Here is a 26025-nt window from a genome sequence, read left to right on the forward strand (position 1 = left end):
TCTGGGCACCTGTTCCAGTGCTGAATAGCTGTCTTGGATAGTTTTCTTATCCCTTGTGACAATTTCCTTTGCTTGCAACTTGTGACTATTGCCTGTTTGTTTTCAGATGTACTGAGAAAAGTCTGGCTCCATCTTCTCTATAGGTATTTGTGAGATAGTTGAAGTGAAAAACTAGATCCTCAGTTAGCTTTCTCTTCACCAGACTGACATACCTGGCTTACTCTGCCTCTTCTTAAGTGCTTCATTTTATTTTCATTCTCAAATGGTAACATTATATATATGTATATATATATATTCTTTTTCAGGTATTAGTATATGTATGTGTATATTCATATAGATATATATGTTCTTTTTTATAGAAACAAATCCAGTGCACTGAATGTGACTAGCATGAGGTTGCCATACTGATACCAACATCATAACTAGTTAACCCTGTCTCTCATTGTGGCTGACTAGCCCAGAATAAACTGGTGCAACTACATTGCTCTCATTCAGTGCCTCTTCGGGGAGCTCTGTATCACATTATATTGCAAAGTGGATATGTCTTACAAAATTAAGACAAGAATGGACAAGAATTTAGAAATGAGAAATGGATGGAAATTGAAAAGGGTCATTCATTCTTGATTCTTGCAGCCACTGTCACTATAAATAGAGACAAGGAAGAACGTGCAAAAAACCCAGTAATAATCAGTTGATGCCCATTTAAGACTAAACCTGATTTTCCTGATTTAAAATCCTGAAAAACATGTTTTTATCAAGGATTATAAGGGAATATATTTACCAGTAAAAAGAAAATACACAAAAGCAGAAAAGTTTAATCAGTATTATTCACAAGAAGTTAATTTAAAATTCTTAAATGTGCGTTTCCCCATCAGCGTCTTCAAACTGAGTTAAAGGCTTTTGCAACAAAATGTCCATCAATTAACTATAAACCATTTTTGTTGTAGAGATTAACTGATGTTTTCAATAATGAATTGGGACATTTTCAGCTTTTGTTGGTTTTCTATGTAATCACAGATGGAGAAATTAATTGAATTTGTTATTATTTATTCAGATGGAATTATATATTTAGTTCATGCATAGTATGGCCTTAGATAAAGTCTGTTTTATAGGACAGAGTTTTAGTATAATCATGATACAATAATTATCAAAAGGGCAACAATTACAATGTTGAGAGATTTTTTAATTGTTTGATTTGCTTTATAGACAGTAATGTTACTGGATCATATCATGAAATTTCTAAATTATATCAGTTTGAGTTTTAATTTTCTGAATAATTTGTTGGATCAATAGATATTTCGTAGTAAAAAGTGATTTTTTTTTTTTTTATTCATTACAGGAGAATAGTATTCAAAAAAGTATCAAAGGCCTTTCAGTTTACACCTTAGTCTAATTTAAATGAAATGTTTTAAGTCAATTTAAAAGTGGAATTTAGACATTCAAAAATTTTCCCAGCAGGAGCAGAGAAGTTGTATGATACTTTCCAGGAACTAGTCACTTTAACGATCTTCAGGTTAATTATACTTTTAAATTTTAAAATTCACCTTAAAATTTTGGAAGTGCAGACAAATAGAAATTTGAACTAGATGATGGAACATAAGAAGCCAAGTAGGTGTATGTGTTATTTCTTTAGACATTAGCATAAATGGAGCACATTGTTTTGTACGTGGTGAGTATTGGTATATTTTTACGCTGTCTGACATTTACATGATGTATTTTGAGGAAATGCAGAATGCTGTAAGAAAAAGAGCAAAGGACAGATTGATACAGGAACAGTTACTTCCTTTTCAAGAGTTGACAAAATGACACTCTTCCTTCTCAGAGTTTTCTGCCCTCTTTTTGAATAGTCTCTTGCCTCAGCAAGATGAGATATATTTCAGTTTGTTTTGATTTGGCAAAGATACAACACAGGCATTAAAAAACACATTTTGTATATATGCACTGGATTCTATTTTATAATAAAACTAACATTTTGACAGTGTTCCATTGGTAATGTTCATGTGACTACATCAAGTGGAAATTTTCCTAAGTGGATCATTTCTTAAAATTCCATTAGATTTTCTAGTTTGTGATAATAGAGAATAGTACAGAATTATTTTAATAAGATTCAGAATATAATAAAGGAGTAAAGCAATGATGGTTTAGAAGAGTTTATTTTCTGGAAGCAGATGTCTGCATGTGTGCACAAAGGCGAGGGAGAAAGCTTTCTGTTGGTTAAACAATGCATGCTGTTAATTTTTCTTTTTTTTTTTTGGCTAAAGAATCCTTTCAAATTTCTTGTTAAAAATCTTTCAGCAAATGTTATGATTCTAAAACAAATCTTGGAAATACCACAGTTACGATTTTCTGTGCACTTCTCTGTGTGCCCTTTTATATAAATAAATAAATAAGTGTGTGTGTTAAGCATTAGTTACATAACCACGTAGTACACATCTGGGAGCAGGTAGTGAACATCTGGGAACAGGAGGAATATTGTCCTTACCAATGTGTATGATGGATAATGAATGATGTAGTTTGCAGAGTGTGTAATACTAGCGTTGGGAGGACCAGTGACTTCATATTTGTGGATCCCATTGACTTTTCCACTTTAAGGGAGTATGCAGTAAAAGAAAAGGCAGATTTCTGCTAGGATTGAGGTGGTCAAATATTTAGTGCCAGTGATCAAAGATTGAAGGTACATTAATTCAGACAGTGGGGTACAAATTAGTAGTAGTGAGGCTAATTAGCACCTTGAGAAGTGTTCCTGCTAATATTGTAGGTAGTTTCTGAATTTACATGATTTTAAATCTAAGCAGGATACTCTATCTGAACCAAAGCCATAAACTTGGTAGAAGAATTAATTAGGTGGAACTTTATGATCTGTCTTGCACAGAAAATCAGAGATCCAGCAGTACAAAGGGAAACAGGAGATCACTTCTCTGGCCTCTACAATTTCAGTACACTAAGTAATAATATGTTTCTGTCTTTAAAAGGTCTTTTTTTTTAACTAGAACTGTAAAAATCTTACTACATCATCTGATTAAAAATATTATTACTGCTTCTTAAAAATCTTCCTCTAAATTAGCCAGACAAGACCGTTCAATTTTGAAGTAGTCATTTTTTGTACTGCTCAGACAGAAGGGAAATGATATCTCAGCGGGTTGTGCTAGCTCACATTTCTACACTCCTGACGGATCTTAATGATGTGTGGAGATCTGTATGTTTGGATCTTGACACTAAACCAAAACTTTCTACTAATAATGTGTGCTGGAATCACTTAAGGAATCTTACAAAGACTTGACTGGAAAATTATGAGGGTTTAGTCATTATATTCATTTATGTGTACTGTTCAGTCCCTTGCAGTATGCTTCTCTGTTGAAGGGCGCACTGAATGTAAACTACCATTTCAGAGAGAATACATTAACCAGAGTCTCAGATATGTTGCTATGGTGTGAAAAATATTTGGTTTTACTAGCAATCTTTGTTCATTTTGTTAAATGTATTCTTAGGAAGCAGTCTTAACAGAAAGGTTTTTAAATTATTTGTATAAAATGTTGATACCCTTTGACAAAACGAGGAGCAAAACCAGTTTTTCTTTCAAGTTAGTTGTTCCTCTTCATGCCATCACATACTATAAAAGTTCAAAAGGTTGTTAAAGTTGAAACAAACAAACAAAAACCACTCACAAATCTTAAAACTGAAAGGCAAAGCCAGAATATCCAATGAAACTTGTGAGAATTGTCAAGATGTCTCGACTCTCTGCTTCCATTAAAACTCCATTAGAACAGGTGAACTTTAGAGAGTGTTTTATATTCCGCTAATTCAATAATTTGACTTTCCACAGTTTAGGACTTACCACTGTAATGTTTTTCTGTCTCATTGATGCATGAGAGCTTAAACATGTAAACAGATACTTGTTTCTGCATGTCACAAGGCAAACATGTTTCAAACAGACAGAGGTCAGACTGTTTAAAGTTTTACTGATCAGCTTCTATCCTCTGAAATGGCTTTTTAAGAATACTGAATTATTAATGAGTAAAGAAGATAATTGTGCATAGAAGCACCTTTCCTTTTCTAAATTAGCTAAAAATAAATCCAGTAAATGCCGGAACAGTAAATATGCAAGTAATCAATAGGTTAGAATGGTGTATTTAGTTTTATGTGTGCTAATGCTTTTTTGCATTAAATTATTGACTTTTATTTAAGACAATAAAAATGAAACTTGAGAACAGATTACCACCACAATTTGGTACTCTTCTACGTATTTCTCAGACTTTTGTCTCAGAAAACCTCACACCTCCTTCATGGCATTTCTCTCTCTGTAAAATACTGTCTCTGAAACTTAGTTCTGAGTCAGTAGCAGCTTAATCACTTGCAGTTAGAAGTTGTCAAAATTCTTATACTGTACTCCAAAGGAATCCAGATAAATTTCTTCCCTTCTCCACATTTATTTAAAATTCTATCTGGAAAGAAACATTTACTTGCAGGGTTAGAAATAAGCACAAGAGCTGTGAATGGCACAGATATAATGGATTGTAATAACGCTAACATTCTTGTGTGTGTACCTGCAGTAAATATGTATCTACGTTGCACGTAATAACAAGAGGATATAAGCAAATCCTGCAACAGTGTCCAACGGGTAAACGTGCATCTCCTGTAACTTTTTGTTTAACTTGGAAAGTTGCTTGCAAGAAAATGTAATAAAGCAAAACCAACCACACTAAATCATGAGGAAGTTATATAGCACTTGCTGAATAATTTAAATTTGTGCATTTCATCTGAACTTTATTAAGTTCTTAGTCAAGTATACAGGCCCAGGTAGTGCGACAGGCTTCTGCACTGTAACAAATCATGGGTCCTCTCATATAGAGTTTTGGGGTTATTTAGTGCTACATTGAATTCATTTGCAGTATGGTTTCAAATCCCCTTTGAAACATAAAAGATAAGCATTCTAAGAAAGAATTATAAAATAGCAACCCTCCTGTCAAAGATAAGCCTACGTTATAACAAGAAAATAAAATAGCAAGTTTTGCAGTATAACAGACAAGCGGTGGTGGGGTTGGGGCTGGCAGCTTTCACAGTGACATAACTCATGGGCCATAGTGTCAGTGACAGGTTTATAGAAATTCGTGGTGTTGATACTTGGCTTCACTGTCAGGATCATTCCTGTAAATGCTACTGGTGGGTTTTGGTGAGTAAATAGTTAGTAATTTACTGCTATCAGCATTAAACTATTTCTGGTTTTGCATTTACTTTAAAAATGGTGCTTAAAAAATTACAAATCCTGTCTGATTGACACTGAAATGCTCTTTACATGAAAGTTTGTTTATGGGAAGTGATTCTTTTGACAGATTTACAAGTGTCTGTGGAGTTTTAAAAGACTATTGCCCAATAGGCATTAAGTGAGAGACATTCTATTTTGTAAATATTTTCACTTATATTGGGGATTTTTAAAGAACTTTTTGAGCCAACTACTGCATTAAATCTGAAGACAGTGGCAAACTGATAATCAGCAGTTTTCAGCTTTGTTTTAGTGTTTTGCTAATGGTTTCCATTTCTGTCGCCAAGATTTGCAGTGGGTGAAGCATGATGTACATCCAACAATTTGTAAAGGCTTTCAAATACTATTACACACTTGTATTTTCTCTTTTTTTTACAATAGCTCATTTAGAAATAAACAATTTTCAAAGTAACATATTACATTTAAGTCCACTAACATACAATGTGTACCAAGAAAATGAACCTAGTTCATTTATTACAATAATGGAGAATTTGCATCTGTTTGAACTCGGTAATACTGAAACTCGGTTTAGTTTCTCAAATGATTATTTTGGAATGAGATGATGAGAGGAGAAGTGTACAGGTAGTGTGCCAGCTGTCAGATGCCTCAGAATTTCAGAAAGAAATTTTTTCAGAAAGAAGCTTTTCAGAATTTATTTCGAAGAAGGAATGCATAATAGGATCCTTTACCTCAGAATCATTCTAATAAAAACCTTGCTAAAATAATTTTCTTTTTAAAAGGAAAGGGTTTCTATTGTAGTGAATATGAGAACAAAATATAAAAAAAATTCGTGTAATGTTCCCTCAAACATATTATAGCATTTTTAGCAAAGAAAATCAGGGCAACTTATGGAACAGGAGTTTCAGTTTTAATTTTTTTTAGATAATGTTTGACATGACTTGGTAATTTTTATTTTTTTTACCAATATACTTCAAGTAAATTTTTCAGTAAACAAACAAAAAAGAACTTTTGTAACAGGAAATTCAATTAGTGTTAGTCACCAGAAACCTTTATGTTATGTTGTGCAGAACTGAGACATGTCATAGAGTTGTATGGTAGCCTTTCACCAATATTACAAATCTAGGTTGACAAAGACTAGCTGTCTTTAATATGTAGAATTACAACTGCCATTTTAATCAAAACCTTTAATTTAGTCTTGTTATTAAAATCTTTTTCCTCTTCCAAGTGTGTCTTTATTTGTATCTGATTTGTGATTCCTTTCAATACACTTCCACCATTCTTTGCCATATCTATTCCCAGGCAAATTTGATGATGGTCCAAAGTACTTCAGCCTAAAAGATACATCTAGTTGGTGGTCCTAGCCATCATTTTCTTACAAATATTGTACAAGGAATCATTATTCTGCATAGGACGTTTCATTATTGAAGGGAAGACTGAGACTGGAGAGATTTCAGCAGGAATACAAGATTTTTGAGACTGCAATTCCAGCTGAAGTTCATGACTGCCTTCAGCCAGTGACTCCTTACCTATGTGATGTGTCTTATTTTTAATGTTAGCAAGTAAATAAGTTCAAGTTTTAGTCAAATATTTAAGTGCAGTTGACTTTAAACAGAATTAGTTAACCTTCAGTTGCCCTGATACTTTTTTGTTTGTTTGTAAACCAAAAGGTTATTGAGTGAAGTATAACCTAAATTCAGAGTCAGCTAAAGGAGGATTAATCAGTATAGGACAAACATATTGCTTTCATGATTAACAGATTTTCACTTCATTACCCTTGTCCTTGATTCCTTCAGCTCAAAGCTAAAACTTTCCCAGAGCCCTTCAGTCTATTTTGGCAGCTATCTGAAAGAACTTCAGGAAGTAAACTGATAGATTTTAGTTTCAGTTAGGTATCATCTAGATAAATATCATCGGCAGCTCAGAGAATCGTTCAAAGATCTCTTTTTAAGGCTTTCCAATAATGTAAATTCTTAGAGTCTGCCAGCATTTACTTAACTTCTTTTGTCTTTCAGTTTCTTTGTTTTGAGATGACTTAAGCAATGCAAACTGATATCTCATCTCATTTCATCTTGTCTCAAACTTTTAGAATTTTAATCGGCACCCCTGATTCACTTATTCGATGTCATCTGTCTCATTTGCTCTTCTCTTCTGTGCCTTTCTTCTTACTCTTCTCCTCTCATGCCAAACGTTGGTCTTGTTAAGGATGTTAGGATTCTTCTTAAGAATTCACAAATCAGCTTTTTCTTTATACGCCGGTACTTCTTGTCCATATTTTCCTGTAGCTTTTATCGTCTGATTAAGGTTTATGTTAGTCATCTTTATTACAAAAAAAAAAAAAAAAAATATTGAAGGGGTTTTATATGTGCTTTCTTTTTGATTTAGAAACAGTTCATCCTAGTCTTGGTCATTTAAATATTTACATAGGGCATATCTGAGTAACCTTTCTAATCTTGTGTTACTAAACTTGTAGGAGGCATCCTAGGAAGCTTTCAGTACTCCAGACAATGCATTAACGACATCATATGTTTAAGAAAACACCTTTCTAGAGTATGTTTACGTATTACTGTAGCAACAAGCTTATTATTATAATACATACTCATAGAAATCTACTTCTGTATAGATTTATACAAATTTATTTATATGAGTGTTATAAAATAATTGTTGGCTTACAATCGTTGTAACCTTACATGATTGTGATAATCATGTGCAGTTTATAGTCATTGCGTACCAAATGCTTGGACATAATATGTATACTAATACTTTGACACTAGCTGTAGAAATTTCCTTATAATTCTACAAACATAAATGTTAAGTATACACAGATTTCATTCAGTGTATGATAAGTGTCATGGAAAGTTCAAATTTTTAATGGTAAGAAGCATGTATCATAAGAAAATAATCTTTAAAAGTCATATAAACTTCCCTGATTTCTAATTTGTTTTGCTTAATTTAATTTATTAAAGACACATAGCTGAGCAGCTAATAAAAGACTTTCCTAATCTATTATGTTTAAATTAACACTCTATTCTTCCTACTGTCTCGCATAAAAACAATTACCCCTTGACTTTACTCTGAACAGTTTCAAAGGTCTGTCTTATGCTACAAGTTGCAAGACTAGAGATCAAAGACAAGCTTAGACTGTAGCCCAGGCCATTTGACATAAGCTCTGGAGCTCCCCAATAATGTCATAGTCCACAACCTACTTGAGTTGTAGAGGGATAATAAATTAAAATATTTACTCAGGTGGTAACGGGTATATTTTCAGCATTTTTCTGTAACAACAACTGTCCAAATGAATTTCTGATCTCCTTTAATTGAAAAACTGTCTTTTTTAGTAAGTCCTGGTGGTCCGACAGTATTATAAGCATGCTACTAGTTGTACAATGAGATGTTTACATCTGTTTTCAACATTTCATTGACTTTTTTCACTGCACTGCGAACTTACATTAACATGACATTTTAATTACAAATTCTCAACTTCTCTTTCCACGGTTTTCTATTAATTTTTGCTGCAATAAGTTTTAGGACAAAGTCATTACTAAGGACAAATTCCCCTCTTTAAACACATATAGAATTTTCTATTCGGTGTGCTAGTAGATTAGTATTAGTATTTTTTATTTTGATATTAATTTCTGGATTCCTTAGTGCTTATTTGTTTGCATTTCCTCTAAAGTAGGTCCAGGTGACTAATTTAGTTGTAGGCTTCTACAGTGTTGACATCTACTTCTGGTAGACAAATTCTGCCACAAATGTCTCTCAACTTCTTTTTGCAGCCTCTGAAAAGCAGATGAAGTTAGTTTGCAGAGAGTCTTCTGAAGAGCATCTCCAGCCCTTCAAGGAGAAATTAGAGGAATTCTTCCAGAAAGGTAACCAACTTTGAAAGCCAAAAGTTATTGGCAAATAACGTAGTAGTTTACAAAGTTGTACATAACGTAAGCTGCATTAAATATCTCTTGCCTCTGAAAATTCCTACTGTCTGTTATGGATTATGTTCCTAATGTGCCTAATATGTGTTAATAATGGTTACACAAAACTATGTCATCACTTGTCGAAGATAATTGTTCCCTTGATCTCAACCATTTCTTATTGATTACTTTGGGCTTTGTTCTTTATCATTATTTGCAGGCAAAATGAAAAAGATATTCATCATAGATGAAATTTATCAGAGGGAATATAAGGCTTCAAGTTTATAAAAGACTAGAATGAAAAATACCCTTTTAGAGAACGTCCACGTATATACATGAAGCAATTGCATCTTTTATCAAAAGTGTGCCATGCTTATTAACTGACTAACTCAGATTTAAAGATTTTTGTCTTGTGTGAGACAAATAGGCACAAGGATGTGATTTACCAGGGTAAAGTCGAGGGACAACAGGGGTGAGATCGAAGGTACAATTTGATCATCAGTTCAAGACAATGTAAATGCAGATTGGTGTTGGAAAGAACAGTCCTACGCCCTCCTGTTCCCCAGACTATGTGTTCCCAGTCACCTGTTTCTGTCAGCACCATTGTCTCTGGAGCTGTGCAAAATAGACAAGGGAATAGATTTCCACCCCCCATCCCCCAGATTGGAAGAGCACTATCTGGGTAAACAGAACAAGTGCTGCATTTCTGATGACTATGTTAAATATTGTTAAGAATTAAATATTACCAAAGGACTAGTATTTCTCACACAAATTGTGAACAGTTTAACAATTCACTGTTTGAGAAGTCAATTGAACTATCTGAATCTACTAATCCAGGCAGAATATTTACTTACTATTAGTGATAATTCAGATTGTTGTGATAATTTATGAATTCGCTTAATACTTTTTATAAAGATTGTCCTAATGTCTTTTTAATAACTGTAATTCATGAGACTATCTTATTAAATACTTTGATTAGTGAAAACAGGATGTTTTAAAAGTACAGGTCTCTGTTAAATTGTACTGTTAAATAAACTAATATTCTTCTTCACTCTTCTTCCAGGCTATGGAGCTCAATCTATATATTTATTTAATATATTTTTTCTTTTAGTTGCAAGTGTATTTGGATAGTATTACAGCTGCAAATTTCTTGCCACAGAACTTGTAAAACAAAAACATTATAATTGAAATCTTTATGTCACTGCAGAACAGTTGTATTTACTCTCTAACTTATTTAATTGGAAATTTTCACTTACGGTTTAACAATAACAAGATTGAGATAGTACTATATGTATTTCTACAGAACTCTTACGATCTCCTGCATGCTGCTTAATCTTGCAGATTAGGTATTAGACTCAGGTATGAACTAGATTATAATTCAGTTTTGCTAGGTCTTGCCAAGACCCTCACCAAATGGTGCATTCCACAATCACATCACAGATTCTGTAATGCTTATTACACCCTGGATCTCCTGAGGACTGTTGTGGTTAGCCTGATAGGCAGCTAAGCACCACACTGCTGCTTGCTCACTCCTCCTTGGTGAGGTGAGAAAGAGGGTGGGAAGGGTAAAAGAGAGAAAAGGTGGGAAGGGTAAAAGAGAGAAAACTCATGGGTGGAGATAAAGACAGTTCAATAATGAAAGCAAAAGCTGCATGCACACGTGAAACAAAACAAGGAATTCATTCACTACTCCCCATCAGTAGGCAGGTGTTCAGCCATTTCTGGGAAAGTAGGACTTCATGCGTAATGGCTACTTGAGAAGACAAACACTGTAACTCTGAACTTCACCTGCTTTCTCCTTCTTTCCCCAGATTTATTGCTGAACATGATGTCCTATGGTATAGGTTATCCCTTTGGTTGATTTGGCCAGCTGTCCCAGCTGTGTCCTGTCTGAACTTCTTGTGCACTCCTAGCCTACTCTATGGGGTCAGCGTTAGAAACAGAGAAGGTCTTGATGCTGTGCAAGCACAATCTAAAACATGGGTGTGTTATCAACACTGTTTTGGTCACAAATTCAGTACACAGCACCATATGAGCTGATATGAAGAAAGTTAACTCCACCCCAGCACAGCAGAAGGAACAGCAAATGCGTATCACCACAGTCCCAAAAAATAGAGGCAACACAGTACCTGGTTTCTTCTGCAAAGCTGACCTACCTGACTTTCTGATAAGTGGAACATGATAAAAATTCTCAATGGATCTTGGAAGATTATTAGTTCCGCTTTAGAGAAAATTGCAATTTAATTGTACACTATTCTTTCAAATAAAAAACCATATTCTTCAAAACATTGGCCCTGTTTATGCCAATCGATGTGAAAATTGAGATATATTTATCTTTGTCAGTGTAACAGAAAATTTTTTCCTTATTTTTCTGGATGCTGTATATATTTTTTTAAAAAGAGAGGATACATTCCTGCATGGTGTCTTCGGACAATGAGTTCTTTATCTAAATTACTAAATTTATTGGACACTTTTTAGTTTTTCAGGTTTTTGTATGCTAGAAAGAGCAAAAACACAGAGATTACTTACTTGTCCGCTTTTTTCTTGTGTATGTTCTCTTGTTCTTATGCTTTATAATATTGTGGTTTATGGTATCTAATCATATACATTTAATTATATCTAATTTAACTTCTCATCTTTTAACATTTCTGTTTCATCTACCTTCTTCTGAGATGAGTTGTCACTAGGTTGTCAGATCCTGTAATTATTGACCCTATTTCTCCTTCAATCACTGGTTTTATTGGAATCTTTATAATTGGTGGGTGGAACTTTCTGTGGCATTAGAATGAACATTCTATAAAATTCTACACTGAAGATAGGTAAAAATAATACTGAAACTCGTCTTCATTTATGATACTAGAGTAGGCATTGGGCAAATGTCAAACTTGGAATTCAGTTTAGATAAATGTCTAGAAACTCAGCTGCTTTTCTGAAATTAGGAGTTAACTGATAATACTGAGCATCCGTTAAGCATCTGCTTTCAGTTTTGTTTGTTTAAAAAAGAGTTGTGGTTGGTTTAAGCAAATGTAAGAAAAAATCATCTGTTATCTTTCTGTCAGCTCACAGCAAGTATCCAAAGCTCAAATGCTTTTCTGAAACTTCTGGATTGAAAATAAAGCTGGAACTCATAGATATTCAGGTTTTTCTCACATGCACAATTTCCCATCATTTCTAGTTAGTGCTAAGTTGGAAATACTCTAAGAAAAAAAAAATGTTTATTTGCTTAAACTGAACTGTTTACATTTCCTAATTACAATTAATAGCAATTAAATCTAATACTTGCTGTGTTGTAACAAAAAACACTGATGGTGTTATGGAGACTGACATTCTAAAAATCTAGAGGGGATAAACTGTACTTCTGCTGATGTCAGTGCTGTTTTGTATAACTGGATGTGATGTAGCCTAGTGCCTTCAACAGGGAATTAGGTGCCAGAACCTTTAGGTTCTATTCCCAGTTTAGCTGCTTGACATGTGATACTAGAACAGTTGTTTAATCTCTTTTTCAGAGAATGATTCATTTTTCTGGTACACAGAATGTTAAATAATGATTCTTGCTGGGTTTTGTAGTGAAGGATAATCTTTGTCAAGTACTTTGTGATTCCCACAGGAAAGATATCATGTGTAAACTGTCTTAATACTTCATTAGCTGTACTTGATATGCCCATGGTTTTTGAAAAGACCCTAGATAATTCTTAAAGTGGAAATAATCTTTGGTAGATTTAATTATATTATATGCAACAAATTATATTAGTTTTACTGTAATATGGAGACCTAAGAATTACTATAAATTGATATGCACTTAACTGTGTTTCCAGTGGTATTACTGTATGGTTTTTTTCAGAAATATGTTCATAATGTTTTCCATTTAAATTGCCACTATATGCAAAAAGAACTTTGACATGACAAAATTAATATTTGGTTTGGAATGCTCCTTAATTTATGAAATTCTTGCTCAGGATTGCTTAGAAGAAAACTCTGTTTTTGATACAAAGGTATCTCACACACAAAAAAAATCCGAATAGTTAGATGGATATGAGAAAGATGCAAAATACTCTATTTTGAAAAGGAGAAAAGAAAGAGTTTGGTTACTGCATCTATGAAGCTCACTAGAAGGGATGCTGGCCAGCAGCCATTGATGTTAGTTTTTCATGACATTTTTTATTCTCCTTGTCCATTCTCTCAAGAATAATACAAACCAGAAAGTAAATGACGTACAGGAGTGGGCGACTAGCCTTAATAAAATTTATTTCTTATTTTACTGCTTGACTATTTCATATTGTTTGTCTATTTTAATAAATGTGGAAAAGCATAACACAGATTCATGCAGGGTCTTGCAAAATCTGGTCCCAAATTCCCCTTCATTGATTCCAGGTTAGAAAGTACGTAAAAACTTTATTCTGGGCTCGATTTCCTCCCTCATATGCTGGAATGTGCAAATCAAAAAGTTTTTATGCTTCATAGCAGTTAGCATAGGAAGAGCATAGCTGCCTCTCTTCATCTCTCTAAGAATAAAGCGTCTTAATGATGAAGACTTTGATATTAAAGGAATTCATTTAGTTTACAGCAGAGTCTGGGAAGCAAGTAGTCTGATGTCAAGACAGAACAGTTTTTTAAAATCATTAATAGTGGAAAGCAAAGCTGTTTGGGAAAGGCACATGGTACACTGAAGTTTCCAAGGTAACAAGCAACATGGAGAGGGAGGGATTTGTCAAATAGAGTAGATCTGTTGAGATTAATCACACAGTAAAAGAAATTCTCCTGTGTTTAGAATTCTAGCCTAGCACTTAGGAAACATTGGTTAAGTTCATTGCTTGGCTACGACTGCTGTGTGTCTTTACTACATAAAAGATCAACACTGTGCAGTCATGGGACTGTAAAATAGAAAAATAGAGTCGTAGACCAAGCGACTCACCGCAGCATTATGTCAGGAGGTAGTGCGCTTTACAGCCACATGGAAAATGTCAGTAAACCTGATTTTTACTGCTGAGTGATTTCTTCTTCTTAATAATTTTAGCCAGGCTGCAGTAGCTACATAGGCATGCATCCAGCCTATTGCATTTTTTTAATGTATTTCTGGTGCAGAAAAGGAGCTTTGATCCACATTTCCTCATTTGCCTGTTGGAATGCACCAATAGAGGATTGTTGAGGTAGTCTAGTGGGAAAGAAAAGAAGAAATAAATTCTATTAAGGCTATCCCCCTTCACTTGCATGCTTGCTACTTTCTAGTTTATATTATTCTTGAGGAATTATACTAAGAAATTTAAAAATGTTATGAAAAAGCAATGTGAGTGCAAGTGTACTGGCCAGAAACCCTGATCAAAACGACGACACCCTTTGACAGAAGAACAGGGAGGATAAACAGGGGGACTTGTGTGATTCCATAACATATCTGGCTGCCTAAAAAGGCAGAGAGCTACCTCCTGGCCTTGTCAAATGTGTGAATCAGTTTCACATGAATTATTTGATCTACGTTACTGAAACTATATTAAAAAATTGTTAGTTCTTTTCTCATGCATGTGTACATGCCTTCGTGCCTCTCTATCAGTTCCACCCTCATAACTTTATTTCCAGAAGAATAATTTCTTCTGTTTAAATAAAAAATTCTCATTGGATGCTCTGACTCTGTATTTTCTTACAGATTTGTTCAGCAGTAAGAAGATTAAATACTGATTCTTTATTCAGAATGACTGGGTTTTAGATCAGAGTTCTAAGTGAAATCTTGTTGAAGTATATTTGACTTCTTTTAACCAAATAATTGAATGCCTAAATCATTTAGATCTTGATTTCAAGCTAGCATCCAGGAAGATATTTTTATTGTTGTTGGTTTTCGTTCCTAATATCCCTACTCAAATAATTTTTTGTCACGTTACTTGTTACCATCTTAAATTTATTTTCACCCAACTTTACTTGTTTCCATTTTCTTCTTCAACAATACATAAAATACCATCTTATAATAGCTTTCCTATAAGAAATGTACACCACTAACTTTTCTTTAAATATACTGTAGTGTGTTTCAGCTGGCATACTTTCAGTTTCTTGTTGATTATTTCCTAATTGTTCCTGGGTATATAAATACTCCATCTTAAATGTTGTTCTTGTGCTATAGACGCTTATACATTTTGTTCTCTTCATTTAGTAGCACCTGTTGTGTTAACCAAGGGAAAGCAGCCGCCTTCTCTTAGTTTATAGCCCCATACATATTTTGAGTGTAGGAGGACGATAGTATAATTTTTTATGGTATAGCAAAAAAAGTCTTTCCACTCAAAACTCTACCGCTTTTCAGTCAAAGCAGTCTATGAAGTATAAAGCAGGATGCTAATGCTCTTTATTAGCAGTGAATCAGAAGTCAAGAATACTCCAAGACACTATTATCAGTACCATTTTCGCAATACAGTATTTCTTACACCGGGACATACCTTTTTAAATTTCAGTACAGTCAAAGATAAGGAAGAAATTTACATTAGCACTTATTTCCTTTAATAGTCCAACAACATTATATTTTTGTTTTAAGTCCTTATTCATAGCAGTTTGGTAGAGCTTGCCTGTAATGACTTTCCCAAAATATCAGAAACCCTGAGAAATATTTAAAATTCTTGCTTCTGTGCAATAAAAATATAGCTTTTCTCCCCAAGAAGAATATTAACAGAAAGGAAGAAAAATATTCTAGAACTCCGTATGAAACTAAGTTGCATACTTGTCTTCCCACTAATGTTGTACTCCTCTACCTTAATCTACATATCAGATTATGGTACTTGTGTTCCATTTTGTTTGTCATGGTCTTGATCATTTTAATGCTGAATAAGTGAAGCAAGAAAATCAAAAATAATTTTTGAGAGCACCGAATTTCAGTAACAGCTGTCTTTTAAAATATTGTGTGTAAACAACAGCAGAAGAGCAATAGCACTTACAAGGATCTTAGTTGCCTTGATTTTCTGTTACCTGTAGTTATAAAGCTGCTTCTGTCAACCAAAAAACGTATTTCTGTAAAGATAACCAGTTCTACAGAATGACAGACTTGCAGATTTGATGACTGTCCATTCTGCATATAAAATACCGATTCTTCCTTTTGTGAATAAACTGTGCAAATATGAAGACTTTTAACTTCAAAGCTTTATTTTCTGTTGTACTTATCATGTCTTTTTTTCCCTTCATTTGTTTTCACTGAGATGTTTTATTATCTCTGCTACACATATGCAATTCTCGCATGAAACAGGGTGGGAGGTTATTTATGTCCAGTGTCAAACATGAAAAATATGTCATACTTCCTTGCAGTGATAATGTTTGCTTAAAACTTTTTATCCTTCCCAGCAATGACATTACGGACCAGGCAAAGTTTGTGTTTAGATGTGGAATGCTATTTTATATGCCAGCAGCAGAATTACTTTAATCTTTCAAACTGTTTGTGACAGTCATAACTGTTTTCATCACTCAAAGATTGTTGTATTTAAACAGATGAAAGAATGATTTACATAAATTGGCATGAGTCTGCAAAGCAAAGAACCTTTTTGCTGTGGTACTCTGAGACTGTATAGTTAGACAATAGCCCCAGTCTATAAGACACTAAATAAGGTGTCCTGGAACGTGCTTGCGTCCATATGCCTCTAACTAATGCAATATTGGCAGTGAGCTGATTCAAAGAACAAGAATTTGCTCTAAAATGAATGTTTCCTCCCACACTACCAGAAGAATTACCAGCATCAAAGTCCTGAAAATTGATGTTAATTAAAACTATGACTTTTCAGGAGACTTTGAATTGATTATTTTTGAGGGAGATATATATCAAATTACTATAATCTATTCCACTATATCATGACTTACTATAAAAATTGGAGGGTTACACTCCCTTAGAATGTGTAATATGAATGTAATTTATAAAGGACTTGTAATAAAATATGCAAGGTCATTCTCTTTTAGAAGACAACTCTCTTTAAACTCTCATCAAAACCCTCATTTTCTGTTCAATTCCACTGGATTTCTTCCAGTGCCGATTTCATAGGCTTATAGGTAAACAGAACCGTAGGTTATATGTGTTGGTTTTTCACAGGGATCCTACAGGCTGTTCTTTTAGTTCAACTGCTTTCTTCTTTACTGTCTTCTTATGAATTTCCTGCGTCATTTCCTGTTTGTCTACTTATCTTCTTGTCTTATTATTCTCTGTACTGCAGTCAAGGCCACTAGCATGCAGTTTATCTGGATTTGCTCTGCTGTTTACATCCTTGTCTTACCCTATTTGTGCTGATATTCCAAGTCACTGAACTAATAGAATTTAAATCCCTGTCAAAGCTTTCCTTGGCAGGAAATTAGGATGCTCACTGATTAATTACTTTAGATTATATATCATATGAGCAAGTGCTCACATATGTGAAAGCTATTATTGCAAGGAAAGAGCAGAGTCAAGAACTGGACAGGATTGGATAGAAGAGATTAATGTACTCAATAAATAATGAAAGGCCCAAACACACTTGCACCCGAAAGACTGTAATACCTGCCATCATATTGGTCACTCTTACCGTGTGTTTGTCCCCCATCCTTTGTCATTTCACACCATAATACTTGGATTAAGCTTGGAAATATCCTTCACTGCTACCATAGCACAAGCTGCATATGACAGTAACATGCTTAATCTGATATGCATTTATGTAGAATTTCTCCGTGGACTTCTGTAATTTTGGTATGTTGATTGTTTTTCTCAATTATGTTCTGTACCTGTGCAAACACATGAATATCCTGGTTTAAAGCTTTTTAGCATGATTGATAAAAATACTAAACTCTGAAAACTTCAGAAGGAAATTGGAGCTATCTGGATTAGGTTCTGTTATGATATAAACTGTGGTTTCCTTTTTAAGCAATGATAACAGGTAAAATCTGTAGCCCAAACAGGAAATAGCCATCAGAAGGAAGCTTCTTTCTAAGAAAAAAAGATAAATAAATTTGACACCCAAACTTGTTGAACAGGTTGTAGCAGGATTATTTGTTTTGAGAACAAAAATAACAATCGCAATGTTCTTAGGGCAATTCTCAGAAATTTGAAGCTAGTTAAAAGACAAAGCACCAGGTTGCTACTAAACTCTCCAAATTGGAGAATGACAGAGTGAAAACATATGGATGATACAGTGTTGTAAGATTATAGCTGTGATAAAAGACAGACTTCTCCTAAATGTAAGAGAAGTCCGATTTCAGGTCATCATTCAACCTCTCTTGGAACAACTTTTGTGATATCTTTGTGCCTAAATACTTCAGATGTCACAACAAGATATTTAAAAATGTACCTTTGTCCTGCAAAGAGCTGTTACAGTCCTGCTTTGTGAACGCATTCACAGAGAAATCAGTAATTTTGTTTCTTTTAAGAGATGTATGTATGGAATTGATTGGAACAGTACTTATTTCATGGCATGTAAATCAATTTAAACTTTTTAGCATAAGGATTTTTCAGCTATCTAAACTTTGTCTTGTCGGCTATTTTGAAAGTGTCTAAAAATATTTCTTAGAAGACTTCTTTTCAGCTACTTCATAGCATGTTTTAGGATATAACTATTTGTACAAAGCATGTGTATAGAGTCTTTCATCTTAAGAATGAAAATTCCCTCCACAAAGCGTTACCATCTCTGGAATGGAACGTGTTATCAGAGAGGGTCCTGGTGTCCTAGGACAGGCAGGGATGCCTGAGTAGACACAACAGTGTAGCTTCTGTGGCCAGGCAGAAAACTTTAAACATTAAAGAATATAATACTAAAAGGAAAAACTGCTCTGTTAAATAGATTTGGTTTTATTATCTATAGAGTTATTGGTACAGTTTATCAGTAAATATTTATAATGCATTTCCTTACCTTGAATTTTGCACGAAGAGCCTGACCCAGCATTGACTTAGTCAAATGGGAGTTGGGTAAGGCATATTTATGTTTAAGATTATTTAAGCTTTCCACGTCAGAGATTCCCTCTTTACATGTAATTGGTAGTTCCGAGGACAGAGAATCCCTAAACTTAATTGGGACAGCTGACTCTATATTTCTGTTTGAAATAATGGTAGGGGAATTTTGACTTTCCTGTCTTTTAAATGCAAGCCATTTTTCAATCTAATGTAATTTGATATTGGTTTGGTTTTGCTGTGAAATAAGAAAATTGTCTCTACATTAAAAATTTTAAACAAAAAAAAATTCCAAACATTTTTTAATATTTCCCAAAATGTTGTAAAATACATTGACCTATTAAATATTTGATGTAAAGGATATTCTGCTGATACAGATGCAGATGCATCAAATCCTAAAGCGTATTGTTGCTTTTACTCTGCATTTGAATTTTTAAGTCCATTCAAGACTTTCTTGTTCTAACGGAGCAAAAAATGAAGAGGAATTAAGCTCATCATGACAGGGTTATAACAGCAGAATGAATTTAGATACAAATGATGGTGGTATGGTTTGTGTTAATGAGCACTCTAAGAAATAAGTTTAGTGATTTTTAATAGATAAGATTGAATCTAAATAGTAGTCAAATAAAACTTAAACTATTACTACAATTATATTTAACTCTTCTACTAAAAGGTCAGGTGGAATTGCCTCCATTTTTTAGGATTTCATTTAAATTATCATTATCACGTACTTCTATCCTTCTGTCTGCCTTTTGCATGGATTTATTACTATTATTGAGTAAAAGGCCCAGAGATATAGTGAACAGAAAGTCTGCAGTCATGGACTTAGCTGCTGTACCCACATTCCCTGGTCCTATTATGTAATACTCATATTCTCTTCTTTCCTTTTACATGAGGATAAACATGAATATGTAAAAATGTCAGATAGATGCAATAATAATTCTTGTTATTTTTCCAGTCTTAAATTAAGCTAACATGAAATTTTTTTCTTTTGTATACCCTCTAATTTCGCTTATCATGGTAGTATCTGAGTACTTTCTAGGCATGAATTAAATGACCCAAGTAATGTGTCACCCATACTTTACTTTTCCCATCATCCTTTCCCCATAAGGAGAATAGTAGGGTTTTTATTTAGAAATTCAGAGATCTTTTTTAAAATACGTTCTTCTATATGTTTATCACAAAGAAGGCAATCTCAGAAAAAATGTGTGCCTTGTAGTTGAATGCAGTTTCTTGTGAAAACATTGATTAAAAGAATCCTAACAAAATACTTTTTAAAGTTAGTGTCCTATATTTTATTTGTGGCAAGGAGAAATATTGCAGGTCCAAGTTTGCCTCTTTTTTACGTTTTGTTTCAAATTACAGGCCTTTCAAACTAATAGCTAGATAAATTTTCTTGCGTAAATCTAAGTTGTAGAATAAATTTGAGTTAAAAACAGGAATTAAATACGTTGTAGTCTGAAATAATTGTCAAATATTTGTGATTTTGTAGAGGAAGTTACCACATTTTTGTTTCAGAAATTATTTGGCCTATATTATGTTATATATTTTTTTAACAGTCTATCATAACTATTAGTGTAGAATATATGTAGTCCAAAAGAGATGATTTTTCTATTGATATGCTCTTTTACAAAAATTAAATGACACATGCTTTTTCATAGACGTATGTGATTTTTGAGCAATATAATTTCTTTATTTTGTACTTGTTCTTTCTTGTTTAATTCTACATATTTATTTTTCATACTTCTTAAGCTGAGTCTTAGGGTTTCGTACTAAATACGAATCTTTATAAACAAGAAGGTTGATGGTTAAAAATTCGGAGTTTTATTGAAAGAATTTCTCTCTTTTCTTTTTCTTAAACAAGATCCTGCTAAGTGTTCACCAAATTCAGTTTTGATATGATGAAGGTATGATGAAGACTAAAACATTGAACTTTGAAGCCCAAAGTGTATGAAGTTCAGTGATGTTAATAGATAAATGTGGAGAAGTTTGCTGTATACCTTGTTTTACCTGATGTGTAGTTTTATAAGAAATTTTCAAAACACGGAGTGTTCATTTAGCACATTTCACATCACTAAAATGCAGTCATGGATGTTAAAAACCAAAAAAAATAGGCAAAATCTGCCTTAATATTTTACCTTACTTTTGAATGTGAATATGTGATATCAATACTTAGATTTAATTTAATTTGATTTTCATTTTGATTTGATTTACCCTTAAATGCGGGTAGCTTTGTATTTGAGAATCTGTTTGGGCTTGAAATTCTCCTCCCCCATCCTGTCTGTACAAGTGAACAAAAAAAGGAAGGTGACTGTCATACTTCCAAGCGGCACATTTTTAGAAGGTCAGAATGATTAAATTCATTCCCAATAATGTAGTTTTTTCTGTTCATGCTTTTTATTGACAGTCTTTGTTTCTTAAAGAACCTTCATTGCTTTTTTTATTTAAACAAAAATGTAGCAAAGAAACAGATGTGTCCCATATAAAATATGCAATAAATCTTGTCTCACAAATTCTTTGCTCTGAACTTTCTGACAGAAACTGTCAAATATCCACTTTAATTCTAGTATAAAATGTTCACTTTGTGTCATGGCGCCAACCACCATATGCTGGAATAAAGTCAGTAACCAGCAATAAAAAAAGGCAACATACGCACCTTTGAAACAGTACAAGCAATCAACAGCGAGAAAGGTCTATATAAATCTATGGAGAATTAATCTCAGCTTTGCCACTATCCTGCTGTGCATTTACAATGAGACTTTGCTCCCGACCACCAGAAGTGGCTTACTTTGCAGGAGGAGTGTGTCCTAATGAGGGGAAAATGTATGGGAAACAAAGCAGCAGCTTTTAACCCCCCACCCCCATGCTTTGGATCACCTAGAAGAGCATGTCCTAGTGTGTTCAAACATGTGGGGCCACTACACATCACGCATTTCTGTGCTTTAACTGATCATGTGAAACCAATCTTGACTGAGCTCAATCAGCAGAAATTACTTTAGCTTCATAAATCATTGTTATCATTCCACAGGAGGAGGCAGTGCTGTGGCTTTTTTCTCCTAAAAATTTTCAAGCCACAAATTTTGCAAGCTTTTCTGAAATTAGTTTAGCTATGTTTGGATAATTGTTCATTCTTTACACACCAGATTAGCTGTCGGTTTGCCATCAGTTTAACTTCTTTTTTTTTACATCCTTCTTACGTTTTTGAGAAGACCTCCTGCTTCTTATTGGTTTTAACAACCATTCAACTATTTAAAAGTATAGTCCTTAGTATAAAAATGTGCTGATCTTTAAAGTTTTTACTTCTCCTTAAAACGAGAGATTGTAATTACAGATAATCTGGATAGTTAGTTTTCCCAAACACAGAACAGATTGAATTTAACCTTGTTCAGTTTGAAAGGATTACAACTAATTTTTCAGTTCCATAAACTGTTTAGATACATTTAGTCATCTCAAAGATTAATTTTGGATTAATTTTGGAATACGACCACAACATTATAAGAGTTTATTAAAAAAGAAATCAGAATTAAAATATATTTCTATAGTGTTTAAGTACTAATAGACTTCAAAAACTATTTCTGTGCTGGAATCACAAGTGGGAGAATGAGAGATTAATGGCTTGATTGCATTTTAACAGAATGTAGTTTCAAATACTTTAATTGGAATAAATTGAAAAGTGTAATGCTAATTCTTGCTTCATAATTAATAACTCCAGAGCATAAGTAAGACTAATGTTAGTGCTAATTTTAATGAAACAGTTACCTTTTTGTGTGGACACTAACTGAAAATTAGCTTTCATTTTAAAATCTACTCTCACAGAATACAATAGAAGCATCGTACTAAGAAACGTACATTTTAAGAAATATAGGAGTTTTTGAAAATAATTTTATTTTTTTCCTTCATAGTTAGTTCTAATGTTCTGGTAAAATGACCTTCAACACTTTTTCTGGCACATTTATTTATAGGCAGCATTATCACTTTTGAAAGAAAACATAATTTCCTATGTTTTTTATTACCTATGATAATAAACACTTTCTTGGATGTGTTGCTTGAGTGTGTTCTGCTGGTGTTGTGTGCCTCTGTGTGTGCACAAACGTCTACAATTTGTTATGGTTTGGTAACATTAAAAATAATGAATCTTTTATAATATTTAACAATGGTAAACGTTAATTGGTTAGTCCTTGCTCAGTACCTAATATACAGATTGGTAACTAATATTCCTGATTACTTGTTTGTTAAGAAGCTTTCCAAGACTGCACAGAGACTCTTTGTATGATGGAAGCATTTGTACATTTTCATCATTGGATATGGGTTTCTTAGTTAGAAACAGTTTTTGTACCACTGCAAAGGAAAATAAACTTGTAAGGACTGTTTCAGGGAAGCATGATTAAGACCTCATGGCAGCAAGTGTTCTGAAGATTGTTTTGAAAGGATTTAAGATGTCTATACCAGTATTTAAACCATCTAAGAAAAAAAAATGCATCGCCAAATCCCATGTTAAAGATGTGACATTTTCTAATTTAGAGAAGAGGTAAAGGAAACAAGGCTTATGTGATCACACTGCCTGTTGATTGTTCCCCTGCCAATAATTTTTAAGGCACTGGCCAATTTTGACCAAATGTGACGGAGTTAGGGATCCTAAGATATTAAGCTCCTAAAATCTCAATAAAAATATATGGCTAAATAGACAAGAGTGACCTTATTAGCCTTCCAGGGAGAGAAAGGCTGTATCATGAACTCAACCCTTAATTAAACATTAATGAATCCATCTGGGAACTAACTCTCAAATACAGATCCACAGTAGGCCAGGTTTCATTGATTTCATTGCTCCAAGACCTTCTTGCTTAACTGATACAATAGAAGAAAGATCTCTTGATGGGCATAGGATCATTTGGTTTGGGGATTTTTTGCATTCTAATACACTGGAATAGAAAACTATATTAGAGATACAATTAAATTTTTACATGCAATATCCAGACCATCTGTTGAATTCCATGAGTTCATAAAGCCTGCCAATTAGAAAGTAGTAACTAGCTAAAGAAAGTTAATAAAGTAATACACATTAGAAAAATTAGTTGCTAGTAATCTGTACATAGAACACATTGTTTTTATTATTTCTGAAATAGAAATTTTTTATAAGACAAAAAGGCTCCTGCATCAGGAGCTGCGTTTGCAGTCCTATCAAGTACGTAATTTTCAAATTTGAAATTGAATACAATACATTGAAGAACAAAATAAAATTGTGTTTTACACTGTACGTATTCTCTCCTGTTTGCTATGTTTCTATTTGAAGTCAATTGTTAAGTAATAAGAATTCTTTTGTATAGAACTAACTTTAAAATACTATTATTTCTCATAAGTTAAAGTAATATTAAAAGTGACTCAATATCATAATGTAGAAATAGCAGAAAATTTAGATTTTGTTTGTAGCTCTAGATAGATAGATTTTTCTTGAGAATATCTCTTCTTCCTAGAACAGGATACACACCTCCTCTAGAATTTGTGAAACTTCATAATTTGCTAAAAAGTTTTAAGGTTATTGAGAAAGCCTTTTCAATAATTAGAATGAAAAATATAAATGTCCGAAATTACAAAATTCATTTTTACTGTGAGAACCTGATTTCTGAGAACTTTTATACCCTCTTGCTATATGCTTTATTATAGGGTGTGTTTTCAAAAAGTAGTACAGTTCTAAAATTGGATTGTCTGTATGAAATATAAAACTTCATCTCAGTAGTATATGATACTAAAGTAGAAATTGAATTTCCATGTCTTAATTCCAAAACCCCGACTTCCATACTCAGTACCATTCTTGTTCTTGTTAGTCAAGCTATGTTTTCAAAATGCAGTATTTTCCAGTTTCATAGAGAGGAAAAAAAAAAACCAGAGATGATCCATTTTCTGATTTTACATTCTCTTGCATTCATATGTGTATTTTCATGAATACTTTTTATTTGCAATTAACATTTGTTAATTTGTTTAAAAGTTTCACGTTTCAAGAAAGCACCTGTCAGTGTCAGGTAATGAAATATATTTTCATGTGTTATAGTATACAAATTGTTCATTTATAACATTTGCAATGTATTTTATTCACGGCTTTTTTAGGCAGGGCCCTATCTTTTTCTAGACAGTAAGATAACAATAATAATAAAAAAATTACATGGATGTTGATGATACTTATGAATACTTTGTATAAATTGTTAGCCACATGCAGTTGGCTTTGCTATCATCAGCTGAACAATAAAATCTCATATGGCATTGAAAACTAGAGATTTTTTAATAGCATAAATCAAGTGTCTGGATGCTTTAGCTATAGCAAAAAAAATAACTATAGACGTGATTTTTATACATAAAAACTGTCCAAATTATCCAGTTGATCTAAATCTTGGGATTCATCTACAGATATTTTTCTATATGGCTATGTGCTGTTGTACTGCGTCTGGCTGGGACGGAGTTAATGTTCCTCATAGCAGCCAGTATGGGATGTGTTTTGGATTTGTGGCTACAACTGTGTTGATAGCACGGTAGTGTTTTGGCTATTGCTGAGCAGCACTTGCACATTGTCAAGGCTTTCTCTTTTCTCACTCCTTCCCCCAGCAAGTAGACCAGGGGTGGGCAAGAGTTGGAGGGGGACACAACCTGGATAGCTGACTCAGACTGACCAAAGGGATATTCCATGCATGTATCAACATGCTCGACAATAAAACAGGAGGGGAGAGGATTTTGGGAGAGGTAGTCATTGCTCCAAAAGTTGCTGGACATCAGTGTACTTGTGGGAGGTGGTGAGTGATTAACCTTAACATCACTTGGTTTTTTCTTCCCCTTTTCTTCACTTATTGAACTGTCTTTATCTTGACCTATAAGTTTTTCTTGCTTTTGCTCTTCCTATTCTCACCCCCATCCCACTGCAGAGGAACAGAGACAAGTGAGCAAGCTGCTGTGTGGTGCATAGGTACTGGCTGGGGCAACCCACCACAACTCGAAAATAACAATCCTTAGGAAAGCACACTTTCATTAGATTGCTCATGATGGTTCTT

At 33.5% G+C, this 26025-nt stretch overlaps 1 protein-coding gene across 4 annotated transcripts in view; it reads left to right on the top strand.

Annotated features, from left to right (window-relative positions):
• The window catches only part of FMN1 (formin 1), a 180016-nt gene that overhangs the window by 133287 nt on the left and 20704 nt on the right, over positions 1–26025 (top strand). For all 4 annotated transcript variants that reach the window (XM_086613529.1, XM_086613530.1, XM_086613531.1 and 1 more), the window contains one exon: positions 8995–9087. In XM_086613529.1, coding sequence (XP_086469655.1) covers positions 8995–9087 — 93 coding nt within the window. The remainder of the gene's footprint in view (positions 1–8994; positions 9088–26025) is intronic.

This window comes from Tauraco erythrolophus, chromosome 6, assembly GCF_009769465.1.
Source record: "Tauraco erythrolophus isolate bTauEry1 chromosome 6, bTauEry1.pri, whole genome shotgun sequence".
NCBI classification, from domain to species: domain Eukaryota; kingdom Metazoa; phylum Chordata; class Aves; order Musophagiformes; family Musophagidae; genus Tauraco; species Tauraco erythrolophus.